This window comes from Bombina bombina, chromosome 6 (genome assembly GCF_027579735.1).
Source record: "Bombina bombina isolate aBomBom1 chromosome 6, aBomBom1.pri, whole genome shotgun sequence".
NCBI classification, from domain to species: Eukaryota; Metazoa; Chordata; class Amphibia; order Anura; family Bombinatoridae; genus Bombina; species Bombina bombina.
The window spans coordinates 776,015,605-776,030,666 of record NC_069504.1 but is presented as its reverse complement, the minus strand read 5'-3'; the positions used below and the strand labels follow the sequence as shown (position 1 = coordinate 776,030,666).

General features: G+C 41.4%; 1 protein-coding gene across 1 annotated transcript in view; it reads left to right on the top strand.

Moving 5' to 3' along the window:
• Nucleotides 1-15,062, top strand: part of ADAM9 (ADAM metallopeptidase domain 9) — a 621,882-nt gene that overhangs the window by 425,139 nt on the left and 181,681 nt on the right. Inside the window, exon 15 of the mRNA XM_053718079.1 lies at nt 11,507-11,612. Within this exon, the coding sequence (XP_053574054.1) occupies nt 11,507-11,612 (106 nt within the window). The remainder of the gene's footprint in view (nt 1-11,506; nt 11,613-15,062) is intronic.

The following is a 15,062-nucleotide window of genomic DNA, read 5'->3' as shown; positions in this document are numbered from 1 at the left end:
AACAGCATACAGTAAATCCCCCCAAAGACGTGACAAGGCACCGTGTTGAGGGTCAAGCAGTGAACAGAAAAATGAATACTTTTTTTGAAGGCAGCACACAGATTTATACACCCTGGCATTCCAGATTTACAGAGCTTCAGATTACATAGTGAATTGGTTAAACAGTAAAGCAAACATATGAACAATACATCAAACCTCTAATAATTGTCTATTCACAGGTAAAACAGATTAACACATCAACGCCTAGATTTAGAGTTTGGCGTTAGCCGTCAAAACCAGCGTTAGAGGCTCCTAACGCTGGTTTTGGGCTACCGCTGGTATTTAGAGTCAGTCAGGAAAGGGTCTAATGCTCACTTTGCAGCCGCGACTTTTCCATACCGCAGATCCCCCTACGCCATTTGCGTATCCTATCTTTTCAATGGGATCTTTCTAACGCCGGTATTTATGGTGAGTCGTGGCTGAAGTGAGCGTTAGAAATCTAATGACAAAACTCCAGCCGCAGAAAAAAGCCAGGAGTTAAGAGCTTTCTGGGCTAACGCCGGTTCATAAAGCTCTTAACTACTGTGCTCTAAAGTACACTAACACCCATAAACTACCGCCACTCTATTAAATTTTTTTAACCCCTAATCTGCCGACCGCACACCGCCGCCACCTACATTATCCCTATGTACCCCTAATCTGCTGCCCCTAACACCGCCGACCCCTATATTATATTTATTAACCCCTAATCTGCCGCCCCCAACGTCGCCTCCACCTACCTACAATTATTAACCCCTAATCTGCCGACCGAACCTCACCACTACTCTAATAAATGTATTAACCCCTAAAGCTAAGTCTAACCCTAACACCCCCCTAAGTTAAATATAATTTAAATCTAACAAAATAAATTAACTCTTATTAAATAAATTATTCCTATTTTAAGCTAAATACCTATAAAATAAATCCTAATATATATATTATAATTATATTGTAGCTATTTTAGGATTAATATTTATTTCTCTTACTTGGTGTATTCAGTCCACGGATTCATCCTTACTTGTGGGATATTCTCAATCCCTACAGGAAGTGGCAAAGAGAGCACACAGCAAAGCTGTCCATATAGCTCCCCTCAGGCTCCGCCCCCTCAGTCATTCTCTTTGCCGCTCTAACAAGTAGCATCTCCACGGGAGGGTAAAGAGTTTGTGGTGTTAGATTTGTAGTTTTTATTTCTTCAATCAAGAGTTTGTTATTTTAAAATGGTGCCGGTTTGTACTATTTACTCTGAGGCAGAAAGTGATGAAGATTTCTGCTGAGAGGAAAAAGATTTTAGCATGTTGTAACTAAAATCCATTGCTGTTCCCACACAGGACTGTTGAGTACCGGAGAACTTCAGTTGGGGGGAACAGTTTGCAGGCTTAACTGCTTAAGGTATGCTCAGTCATTTATTTCTAACAAGACCTGGTAATGCTAGAAGACTGACAGAGATCCCCATGAGGGAAGGTAAGCCATTTTCTGAAACACAGTATAGAAGTATGGCTTCAGTTAAGGGCTTAAATACTGGTAGACACTGTGATGGGCTAAATCGATTATTTTATTGATGGAATATTATATTTATTTAAGTGTTTGAAACGTTGTAAACACTTTTTGGGGTTTTTATTTCGCCTGGCATATTATCAGACGCCTAGTCTGACTTAGGAAGGCCCCATAACTCTGGACTGAAGGGGGCCTAATTTTCGCGCCTCAGTTGCGCAGTTGATTTTCAAAATAACTCATGCAGCTTCATGTGTAGAGTCCTGAGAGTGCAGGAGGACATCAAGGAGGCTTATATTTCTGCTACAAATAACCCTAAGGAAAGGTAGGGCCGCAGCAAAGACTGTGGCACCGTGCTGTAGTGTGTTAAACCGGTTGTTTACTGCAATTTGCTCCGGTTTGGTCAATAAGGGGTTAATTGATTTAAAAATTTGTGTGCAATCATTTCAAAGCATTGGGATCATGTGTTGAAATTTTCATAAAGATCGGATTTTTTTGGTGATTTGGAAAAAAAGTGTGTGCTTTTTATTATTTAAAGACACAGTAACGTTTTTTCAAAAAGTGATTTTTTTCTGTATTGTATTGCTGTATAAGTATGTCAAACATGTCTGAGACTTCAGATAGACCTTGTTCTTTATGTTTGAAAGCCATGGCGGTACCCCCATTGCATTTTGTGTAAAGTGTGCTAAAACATCTAAGCATTTTAAAGACCATCCAGTGACACTTAAAAATGTAGCACAAGATGATTCTTTAACAGAGGGTAATGAGGATAGTCCTTCTTCCTCTCCCCATGTGTCGACACCAGTTACGCCCGCGCAAGCGATGCCTAGTACCTCTAGCGCATTGGCCCCTATTACTTTACAACAATTAGCAGCAGTGATGCATAATTCCCTTGCAGCATTTTTATCCAAACTGCCAGTTTTTCCAAGAAAGCGCGATAGCTCAGTTTTAAATACAGAGGATGAGCAATCAGACGCTGTGGATAATTTATCTGTAGTACCCTCACAAAACTCAGAAGTAGCTGTGAGGGAAGGTCTGTCTGAGGGAGAAATTTCTGATACAGGAAAAGTTTCTCAGCGGGCAGATTCAGATTCCTTAGCGTTTAAATTCAAGCTGGAACACCTCCGCGTACTGCTTAAGGAGGTTTTAGCTACGCTGGATGATTGTGACCCCATGGTGGTCCCAGAAAATTTGTATAAGATGAACAGGTTTTTAGAGGTCCCCGTATACACTGAGGCATTTCCGATCCTAAAGAGGGTAGCGGATATTGTGACTAGGGAGTGGGAGAGACCAGGTGTACCCTTTGTTCCCCCCCCCTATCTTTAAGAAAATGTTCCCCATAAATGACCCCAGGCGGGACGAGTGGCAGACGGTCCCTAAGGTGGAGGGGGCAGTTTCAACACTTGCTAAGCGTACAACTATACCAATAGAGGACAGTTGTGCTTTCAAAGATCCTATGGATAAAAAATTGGAAGGATTGCTGAAGAAAATTTTTGTTCAGCAAGGTTTTCTACTTCAACCAATTGCCTGCATAATTCCTGTAACTACTGCAGCGGCTTTTTGGTTCGAGGCCCCGGAGGAGTCGCTCCAGAGGAAGACTTCATACGATGAGGTCATGGATAGAATTCATGTTCTAAAGCTGGCTAATTCTTTAATCACTGATGCCGCTTTCCAGTTAGCTAAACTAGCGGCGAAAAACTCAGGTTTGGCTCAAATCATGGTCGGCGGATGTGTCATCCAAAACAAAACTGTTAAATATTCCCTTCAAGGGGAAGACTCTTTTCGGCCCAGAGCTGAAAGAAATTATTTCAGATATCACTGGGGGCAAGGGTCATGCCCTTCCACAAGATAGGCCGTTTAAGGCCAAAAACAAGGCTAATTTTCGCTCCTTTCGCAACTTCAGGAGCGGAAGAGCTGCAACCTCTGCTGTCGCAAAGCAAGATAACACTTCCCAGCCCAAAGCAACCTGGAAACCCCTGCAGGGCTGGAATAAGGGTAAACAGGCCAAGAAGCCTGCTCCTGCTACCAAGACAGCATGAAGGGGTAGCCCCCGATCCGGGACCGGATCTAGTAGGGGGCAGACTTTCTCTCTTTGCTCAGGCTTGGGCAAGAGACGTTCCGGATCCCTGGGCATTAGAAATAGTTGCTCAGGGGTACCTTCTAGAATTCAAGGATTCTCCCCCAAGGGGAAGGTTCCACAGTTCTCGTTTGTCTTCAGACCAAACAAAGAAACAGGCGTTCTTACGCTGTGTAGAAGATCTCCTAAGAATGGGAGTAATACACCCAGTTCCAATTGCAGAACAAGGACTGGGCTTTTACTCAAACCTGTTCGTAGTTCCCAAAAAAGAGGGAACTTTCAGGCCAATCCTGGATCTAAAGATTCTAAACAAATTCCTCAGAGTTCCATCTTTCAAGATGGAAACCATTCGGACAATCTTGCTGATGATCCAGGAAGGTCAATATATGACTACCGTGGATCTAAAGGATGCATACCTACATATTCCTATCCACAAAGATCACCATCAGTTCCTAAGGTTCGTCTTTCTGGACAAACATTACCAGTTCGTGGCCCTTCCTTTCGGGTTGGCCACCGCTCCCAGAATTTTCACAAAGGTGCTAGGGTCCCTTCTGGCGGTGTTAAGACCGCGGGGCATTGCTGTAGCACCTTACCTAGACAACATATTAATACAGGCGTCGTCTTTCCACAGAGCCAAGGCTCATACGGACATTGTTCTGGCCTTTCTAAGGTCTCACGGGTGGAAGGTGAACGTAGAAAAAAGTTCTCTGTCCCCGCTTACAAGGGTTCCCTTCCTGGAAACACTAATAGACTCGGTAGAAATTAAAAATTTTCTGACAGAGGTCAGGAAGTCCAAACTGTTGAACACCTGCCGAGCTCTTCATTCCATTCCTCGGCCTTCTGTGGCTCAGTGCATGGAGGTAATTGGTTTAATGGTGGCGGCAATGGTCCCTTTTGCCCGAATTCATCTCAGACCACTGCAACTGTGCATGCTCAAGCAGTGGAATGGGGATTACGCAGATTTATCTCCTCAAATACAAATGGACCAGAAAACCAGAGACTCTCTTCTCTGGTGGTTCTCTCAAGTTCACCTGTCTCAGGGAATGAGTTTCCGCAGACCGGAGTGGATCATTGTCACGACCGACGCCAGTCTGTTAGGCTGGGGTGCGATCTGGAACTCCCTGAAGGCTCAGGGTACATGGTCTCAGGAAGAATCTCTTCTCCCAATAAACATTTTGGAGCTGAGAGCGATATTCAACACGCTCCAAGCATGGCCTCAACTAGCGGAGGCCAAATTCATCAGATTTCAGTCGGACAACATCACGACTATAGCGTACATCAATCATCAGGGAGGAACAAAGAGATCCCTAGCGATGAAGGAAGTATCCAGGATCATCAAATGGGCGGAGGATCACTCCTGCCATCTATCTGCAATTCACATCCCAGGGGTAGACAACTGGGAGGCGGATTTTCTAATTCATCAGACTTTTCATCCGGGGGAGTGGGAACTCCACCTGGAGGTTTTTGTTCAGCTGACCCAGCTATGGGGTATTCCAGAATTGGATCTGATGGCGTCCCGTCAGAACACCAAACTTCCCCTTTACGGATCCAGATCCAGGGATCCCAAGGCGGCATTGATAGATGCTTTAATAGCGCCTTGGTCATTCAGTCTAGCTTATGTCTTTCCACCGTTTCCTCTTCTCCCTCGGCTAATTGCCAGAATCAAACAGGAGAAGGCTTCGGTAATCCTGATAGCGCCTGCGTGGCCACGCAGGACTTGGTATGCAGACCTAGTGGACATGTCATCGGTCCCACCATGGAAACTGCCATTGAGGCAGGATCTTCTAATTCAAGGTCCTTTCAAGCATCCAAATCTAGTTTCTCTGCAACTGACTGCTTGGAGATTGAACGCTTAATCCTAGCTAAGCGGGGGTTCTCTGAATCAGTTATAGACACTTTGATACAGGCCAGAAAGCCTGTCACAAGGAAAATTAACCATAAGATATGGCGGAAATATCTTAGTTGGTGTGAATCCAAGGGTTACTCGTGGAGTAAGGTTAGGATTCCAAGGATACTGGCTTTTCTCCAAGAAGGATTGGAGAAAGGTCTGTCAGCCAGTTCCTTAAAGGGACAGATATCTGCTCTGTCTATTCTGTTACATAAGCGCCTGGCAGCTGTGTGTCAGGTGTTTGCACAGGACCTTGTTAGAATCAAGCCTGTTTACAAGCCTGTGGCTCCTCCTTGGAGTCTAAATTTGGTTCTTTCAGTTCTTCAAGGGGTTCCGTTTGAACCTTTACATTCCATAGATATTAAGTTACTATCTTGGAAAGTTTTGTTTTTAGTAGCCATTTCTTCTGCTCGAAGAGTCTCTGAATTGTCTGCTTTGCAGTGTGATTCACCCTATCTGGTGTTCCATGCAGATAAGGTTGTTTTGCGTACCAAACCTGGTTTTCTTCCAAAAGTGGTTTCTAATAAGAATATTAACCAGGAAATTATTGTTCCTTCTCTGTGTCCTAATCCAGTTTCTAGAAAGGAATGACTTTTACACAATCTTGACGTGGTTCATGCTTTAAAATTCTATTTAAAAGCAACTAAAGATTTCAGACAAACATCATCCTTGTTTGTTGTCTATTCTGGTAAGAGGAGAGGTCAGAAAGCGACTGCTACCTCTCTTTCTTTTTGGCTGAAAAGCATCATCCGATTGGCTTATGAGCTTCTGGACAGCTGCCTCCTGAACGAATCACAGCTCATTCTACCAGAGCTGTGGCTTCCACATGGGCTTTCAAGAATGAGGCTTCTGTTGAACAGATTTGTAAGGCAGCGACTTGGTCTTCACTGCATACATTTGCCAAATTTTACATATTCGATACATTTTCTTCTTCAGAGGCTATTTTTGGGAGAAAGGTTTTGCAAGCAGTGGTGCCTTCCGTTTAGGTGATCTGACTTGTTCCCTCCCTTCATCCGTGTCCTATTGCTTTGGTATTGGTATCCCACAAGTAAGGATGAATCCGTGGACTGAATACACAAAGTAAGAGAAAACAGAATTTATGCTTACCTGATAAATTTCTTTCTCTTACTGTGTATTCAGTCCACGGCCCGCCCTGACATTTAAGTCAGGTTCAAATTTTATAACTACAGTCACCACTGCACCCTATGGTTCTCCTTTTTCTCCTAACCATCGGTCGAATGACTGGGGGGGGGCGGAGCCTGAGGGGAGCTATTTGGACAGCTTTGCTGTGTGCTCTATTTGCCACTTCCTGTAGGGATTGAGAATATTCCACAAGTAAGGATGAATCCGTGGACTGAATACACCGTAAGAGAAAGAAATGTATCAGGTAAGCATAAATTCTGTTTTTACAGGCAACTTTGTATTTATTTTAACCAGGTACAATAGCTATTAAATAGTTAATAACTATTTAATAGCTACCTAGTTAAAATAGTTACAAAATTACCTGTAAAATAAATCCTAACCTAAGTTACAATTAAACCTAACACTACACTATCAATAAATTAATTAAATACAATACCTACAAATAAATACAATTAAATAAACTAAAGTACAAAAAATAAAAAAAGAACTAAGTTACAAAAAATAATTTTTTTTTACAAACATTAGAAAAATATAACAACAATTTTAAGCTAATTGCACCTACTCTAAGCCCCCTAATAAAATAACAAAGCCCCCCAAAATAAAAAAAATGCCCTACCCTATTCTAAAATTAAAATAGAAAAGCTCTTTTACCTTACCAGCCCTTAAAGGGCCTTTTGCGGGGCATGCCCCAAAGAATTCAGCTCTTTTGCCTGGGAAAAAAAACATACAATACCCCCCCAACATTACAACCCACCACCCACATACCCCTAATCTAACCCAAACCCCCCTTAAATAAACCTAACACTAAGCCCCTGAAGATCTTCCTACCTTATCTTCACCACGCCGGGTAACACCGATCGGTCTTGATCCAAGCCCAAGCGGGGGCTGAAGACGTCCATCCTCCGGCTGAAGTCTTGATCCAAGCGGCGGCTGAAGAAGTCCATCATCGGGCAGAAGTCTTCATCCTATCCGGGCAGAAGAAGAGATCTGGACCGGTAGAAATCTTCATCCAAGCGGCATCTTCTATCTTCTTCCATCCGATGACAAGCGGCTTCATCTTCAAGACCTCCGGCGCGGATCCATCCTCTTCTTCCGACGTCCTAAAACAGAATGAAGGTTCCTTTAAGGGACGTCATCCAAGATGGTGTCCCTCGAATTCCGATTGGCTGATAGGATTCTATCAGCCAATCGGAATTAAGGTAGGAAAATTCTGATTGGCTGATGGAATCAGCCAATCAGATTCAAGTTCAATCCGATTGGCTGATCCAATCAGCCAATCAGATTGAGCTCGCATTCTATTGGCTGATCGGAACAGCCAATAGAATGCGAGCTCAATCTGGGGTCCTTCCCAGTAAATCTCCACAATATCTTCCCAGCTGAATGGGTCTGGACCTGGGTCTAGCACCTTGCTGTCCTGCTGAGCCTTCCCAGTGGAGTGGAAGAGATCTCGGTAGTCCTGCTCCAGTTCCCACTCCAGGGTTGCTAGGTGAGCCAGATCTTGCTCTACCTCATGGGGGTCATCCCAGTCATGCCTAGCCTTCCTCTCATAGAAAATGTCCTGAAGTCTGGTCTGTGCAGTGCTCCCGAAGTCAGGCTCTGCAAAGGATTCCCATAACAAGCCAGGACCATCAAACTCCTCTCCCTCTGGCTTGTCATGCTCGGCTGTCCAGGGTATATACTGTGCCATATACCACCAGAGCGCCTGGTAGGCATCCTCCAGCCATAGCTCCTGCCATACCCGGTGCTCTAGTTCCTTCACCCATTCCTCCAGGGGCTGCTCTCCCAGGAGGGGCATCCGTAGGGCCACTTGCTTCTGCAACCGCTGCTCTTCACTGGGGAGACTCTCACCCCGCTGATATTGTACATTATCCAGGGCCTGGTACCAGATGCTTTTCATTAATGCATCCCGGCCATCCAGGTCCTCCTCCTCGTATAACACTGCTGGTTCCATTCTGTTGCTTTTAGGGTCGCTGTACTGGGACATGCGTTGCCCCCAACTTGTAAATCCACGGAATGGTGTCTCTTGTAGCTGTCCTTCTGGCTGTGGGAATGATCTCACCGCTGCCACCACTTGTAACGGACCGTTTCGCACACAAGGGGTTAAACCGCCAATTAGTAGATCTCCCCTTCCAGAAACACAGGCACAGCTACTGCAGAACATCGAACTGGAACCTCACGAATAGCTGCTAGCAGACAAACAGGACAAGCACCCAAGCGGCTTACACTTCTGGCAATCAGTCTCTAACAGCATTCCATATTTACAGAGCTTCAGATTACATAGTGAATTGGTTAAACAGTAAAGCAAACATATGAACAATACGTCAAACCTCTAACAATTGTCTATTCACAGGTAAAACAGATTAACACATCAAGTTAATTAACTGGGGAAGAAAGTTTACTCAGACAATCTGATGTTGGGCAGTCTAGTTAACATAATCACACAGGAACACAATCAGTTTACCCAGACAGACTCCTGAGACACAATCAGATTAGAAACATAAATAAAATGCATCTTATTACAGAATATAATAACAGCTCTTATTAACTATTAAGTCCTTTATGCCCACTTGGTTTATAGAGTCACAATTACTTCCACAACGGGCACTCTCACCTGTACCCATCCTTTCCATGCAGTCTCTGGGTATCCTTAAGCCCATGTACCTCCAGCCCAAAGAATGTTCCATAACAGGCCCTCAGATCTTGGTGACTAACGTCACAAATGTACTTATGGTTATTTTATAAATTCTCTCTGTTTGTTGTAAGTTAGGTTTCTTGCTTATTCTTATGGTGTTCTTGTCTGCAAAGGTGCAGAATTTTTTTAAAAAAGAAGCTATTTAGGATTGAGAAAAAATTAAAGAACCAGTCAACACAGTAGATTTGCATAATCAACAAATGCAAGATAACAAGACAATGCAATAGCACTTAGTCTGAACTTCAAATGAGTAGTAGATTTTTTTCTGACAATTTTAAGTTATGCCTTTTTTCACTCCCCCTGTACCATGTGACAGCCATCAGCCAAACACAATTGCATACACGTACGATGTGACAGCCATCAACCATTCACAAATGCATACACACTTATTATTGCACATGCTCAGTAGGAGCTGGTGACTCAAAAAGTTTAAATACAAAAAGACTGTGCACATTTAGTTAATGGAAGTAAATTGGAAAGTTGTTTAAAATGGCATGCTCTATATGAATACATTTTGATTGAGTGTCCCTTTAAGTAAAACAGGCACATTGTTAGGCGTGCAAGATTATATCTGAAGAAAATGTAGCTTCAATTGATTGCTTTGGGACAGCTTGGTACAGGAATGCAAATAAAAGGTTATGTCCTATGGATAACTTTCAGTTTGGATATGTGTGTACTATAAATGGATATGAAACCCACATTTTTTCTTTCATGATTCAGATAGAGCATGTGATTTTAAACAACTTTCTAATTCACTTATATTATCCATTTTTTATTGTTCTCTTGGTATCTTTCATTGAAAAGCAGGGGCGTATACTTAGGAGCCGGACTATTTCTGGAGAACTATATTGCAGCAGTTTTGTAAGAATGTTATCCATTTGCAAGAGTACTAGATGCTAGCACTATTTCCTGCCATTTCGTGCTCCATATCCCTACCTAGGTATCTCTTCAACACAGAATATCATGGGAGATGAGCAAATTTGATAATAGAAATAAATTGGAAAGTTTTTTTTAAAATGTCTGAATCACAAAATAATGTCTTTGGGTTCCCTAAGATAGAAATTAATAATTGGCTGTTCCTTTCTCAAATACGGACCAGGACAAAAACTGGAAGCAGCTAAAATACTATATATATATATATATATATATATATATATATATATATATTAATATAATATAATGTCTTCTTTTATTCTCCTTGTATTCTTTACAATCATACCATGTAGCTAGATATGATTTTTATTTTCTTTCTAATGACACAATGAGTCCACTGATCATCTAATTACTATTGGGAATATCACCCCTGCCCAGCAGGAGGCGGCAAAGAGCACCACAGCAAAGCTGTTGAATATCACCTCCCTTCCCTCCAACCCAGTCATTCTCTTTGCCTACATAAGAGCAAGGAAGTGGTAAAGTTAGACCACTAAGTATTTTCGTCAGTCTTCTGCTCTGTTTGTGGTATTCTCTGGGAAGCGTAAGGGTCAGAAAGCTACGGCTACTTCTCTTTCTTTGTGGCTGAAGAGTATCATTCACTTTTCCTATGAAACTGCTGGACAGCAACCTCCTGAGAGAGTTACGGCTCATTCTACGAGGGCTGTTTCCTCTTCCTGGGCATTCAAAAATGAAGCTTCTGTGGAACAGATTTGCAAGGCTGCAACTTGGTCCTCTGTTCACACTTTTTCAAAATTCTATAAATTTGACACTTTTGCCTCGGCTGAGGCCGCTTTTGGGTGAAAGGTTCTTCAAGCAGTGGTGCCTTCCGTTTAGGTTCCCTGTCTTGTCCCTCCCTTATCATCTGTGTACTCTAGCTTGGGTATTGATTCCCAATAGTAATTAGATGATCCCTGGACTCATTGTGTCATTAGAAAGAAAAGAAAATGTATGCTTACCTGATAAATTTCTTTCTTGACACGATGAGTCCACGGCCCACCCTGTTCTTTAGACAGGTTGTTGGTATTTTATAAACTTCAGACACCTCTGCACCTTGTTGCTTCCTTTCTCTCCTTTGCTTCGTTTGAATGACTGGGGTTGGAGGGAAGGGAGGTGATATTTAACAGCTTTGCTGTGGTGCTCTTTGCTGCCTCCTGCTGGGCAGGAGTGATATTCCCAATAGTAATTAGATGATCAGTGGACTCATAGTGTCAAGAAAGAAATACATTTATCAGGTAAGCATAAATTTTGTTTTATTTTTTTGCAGAAGCAAAGGCCGCTCCTGCAATTTGCTTTCGAGATGTGAACTCAAAAGGTGATAGATTTGGAAATTGTGGCCTACAGGGCAATGATTACAGAAAATGTGAAACCAGGTAAGTCATATTTTTTTTTTTGCTTTGTAAAGTCCTGTTGTATCATTCAGAATTTTTCATTTGTTTTAATTTTTAACAATATTTTTTTCAACATGCTCTCAATTTGTCACTGGAAACTGGTCCATTGCATGTACTTGAATAATTTATATACACTTTGTGGATTTTGAGATACCGGAAGAACTTCATATAATTAGCATAAACATGGCGTTAAGTATGTTGTTTATTTAATTTAAAGTACATAGAGAAAGAGAAACAGTCTGCCAGGAACAAACAGCTCAGTGGCTTGTTCTATGGCCCGGTTACCACCTGGGCGTAGCTTCTTTTAGCCCAATAGTGCTTTTCACAGAGTAAAACTTTCCTGAAGTATCCCGCCTAGCAAGGTCAGTCACAAGTTGTCATTTCCCTTGTTCATAGGAGAATTGCCTGCTATTTTGGGGCTAGACTGAACTTGTTAAGTCGGATCAGACTGATATATTTCAGGAAAGTTTTACTCCTTGAAAAGCACAAATGGGCTAAAAGAAGCTACTCCCAGGTGGTAACCGGTCCATAGAATAAGCCACTGAGCTGCTGTTCGTTTCTGGCAGACTGCTTCTCTTTCTGTTTGTATTTATATTATGACACTGGGGAAAGTCTCCCTGAGGGTGGGTGATGGGGGAACCATACATGGACTCCTTGCCCAATGTGCTTAGAGGGATATGGCTGCACCTCACCGTTGAGGCCCAAAAGGGGCCGAAACGATTGTATGGGGGTGCCGTTTCCCTTGTTCAGAGGAAAATTAGTATTTCAGGGCTGGACTGACCTTGCTAGGTGGGATTAGACTGATATACTTCAGGAAAGTTTTATTCTGTGAAAAGCATAATAAGGCTAAAAGAAGCTACCCCCAGATGGTAACCGGGCCATAGAACAAGCCAGTGAGCTGTTGTTCGTTCCTGGCGGACAGCTACTCTTTCTGTTTGTATTTATTACATTTAAGTGCCATTTTTGGAAACTGAATGCTTCCAAATACATTTTGTGACTGAAGTATACATTAATTCAGTGCATGTGACATAATTGATCTGCACAAGAGAGCCTCTGACCTAAAAATAAAAATAATTTATTTCATGTAATTGGAAAGAGTCTATGAGCTAGTGACGTATGAGATATACAATTCTACCAGGAGGGACAACGTTTCCCAAACCTCAGAATGCCTATAAATACACCCCTCACCACACCCACAATTCAGTTTTACAAACTTTGCCTCCTATGGAGGTGGTGAAGTAAGTTTGTGCTAAGATTTCTACGTTGATATGCGCTTCTCAGCATTTTTGAAGCCCGTTTCCTCTCAGAGTACAGTGAATGTCAGAGGGATGTGAAGGGAGTATCGCCTATTGAATGCAATGGTTTTCCTCACAGGGATCTATTTCATAGGTTCTCTGTTATCGGTCGTAGAGATTCATCTCCTACCTCCCTTTTCAGATCGACGATATACTCTCATATTCCATTACCTCTACTGATACTGATAACTGATCTTTATTTGAAAAAGAAGGCATCTAAGCTTTTTTTTTTTTATTCAGAACTCTGGATAGCACTTTTTCATTGGTGGATGAATTTATCCACCAAACAGCAAGGACAACCCAGCATCTAAACTTACATTCTTGCATTTCAAATAAAGATACCAAGAGAATTAAGAAAATTTGACAATAGGAGTAAATTAGAAAGTTGCTTAAAATTTCATGCTCTATCTGAATCCGGAAAGAAAAAAATTGGGTTCAGTGTCCCTTTAAGACACTCTCAGCTATGGTTTGGCACTTTATGTATTTATATAAAGTTCTAAATATATGTATTGTACTTATATTTTCCATGATTCAGGTTTCAGTATATTTCCTTTTGCAGACTGTCAGTTTCTGGGAAATGCATTTTTTAGGAAAATTTATTTTTTACCTGGGGTTTAGTCTTTTTTCAATTGACTCTTTTTAAATTCGCGGGCAGAATTAGGCTTGCGAGGGCGCGAAATGCCAAACTATATTGCGTCATTTTTTGCATAAGATTTTTTTGGCGCAAAGTTATGTCCGTTGACGCAAATTCGTCATTTCCGGCATCTTTGTCGACACCGAGCCCTTTCACAAGGTTGCGTCTTCAATGACGTGAGTGTGTCATTTCCGGATGTTTTTTGCGCCATACCGGATGTTCTCTGTTTGTGCGTCATACTTGGCGACAAATATTTTCATTATTTTAAACCCCATTCCTATATGCCTCTTGCCTTTTTTCTCTATCAGAGGGCTATGCTGTTTGCATTTTTTTTCCCATTCCTGAAACTGCCATATAAGGAAATTTAAATTTTTTTCTTACATTTGCAAGATGTCTTAATCTGATCCTGTCTTAGAAATCACTGATGGAACACTGCTGACTGAATTCAGTTCTACCAAAGATAAGTACATTTGTTGTATTCTTGTGGAGATTATATTTCCAGCTGTGGTTTGTAATAGGTTGTCATGATAAACTTTTACATGCAGAGAATGTGTCCATCAGTAATAGTACATTGCCTGTTGCTGTTCTTTTAACATCTAATGTACAAGATATACCTGTGAATTTATAAGAATTTATTGCTGATTCGTTTTCAGAAGGCTTTGTCTGCCATCCCGCCTTCTAATAAATGTAAAGGTCTTCTAAAACCTCTCATAAAGGCGATGAAATTTCAAATGACCGACAACATACTGAATTCTCCTCTGATAAAGATCTATCTGATTCAGAAGATCCTTCCTCAGATATTAACACTGACAAATCTACTTTTTTATTTTTAATGGAGTACATTCATTCTATGTTAAGAAGTGTTGATTATATTGGATATTGAGGAGACTATTCCTCTTGATATTAAAACTAGTATACATTTATTTTCTGTTATAAACCTCCTGTGGTTATTCCAGAGGTTTTTACCAGTTCCTGATGCTATTTCTGAAATTTTTTCTAAGGAATGGAAAAGGCCTGGTATTTCTTTTATTCCTTCTATAAGGTTTAAAAAAATTGTATCCTTTGCCAGCAGTTAGATTGGAGTTTAAAGATCCCCAAAGTTGATGGGGCTATCTCTACTCTTGCTAAAAGTACTACTATTCCTACGGAAGATAGCACTTCTTTTAAAGATCCTTTAGATAGGAAACTTGAATCTTTTCTAAGGAAAGCTTATTTATATTCAGGTAATTTTCTTAGGCCTGCAATTTCTTTGGCTGATGTTGCAGCTGCTTCAACTTTTTGGTTGGAAGCTTTAGCGCAACAAGTATTGGATCATGATTTGTCTAGCATTGTTAACTTGATTCAACATGCTAATAATTTCATTTGTGATGCCATTTTTTGATATCATCAAAATTGATGTTAAATCTATGTCTTTAGCTATTTTAGCTAGAAGAGCTTTGTGGCTTATATCTTGGAATGCTGATATGACTTCTAAGTCCAGATTGCTATCTCCTTTTTTCCAAG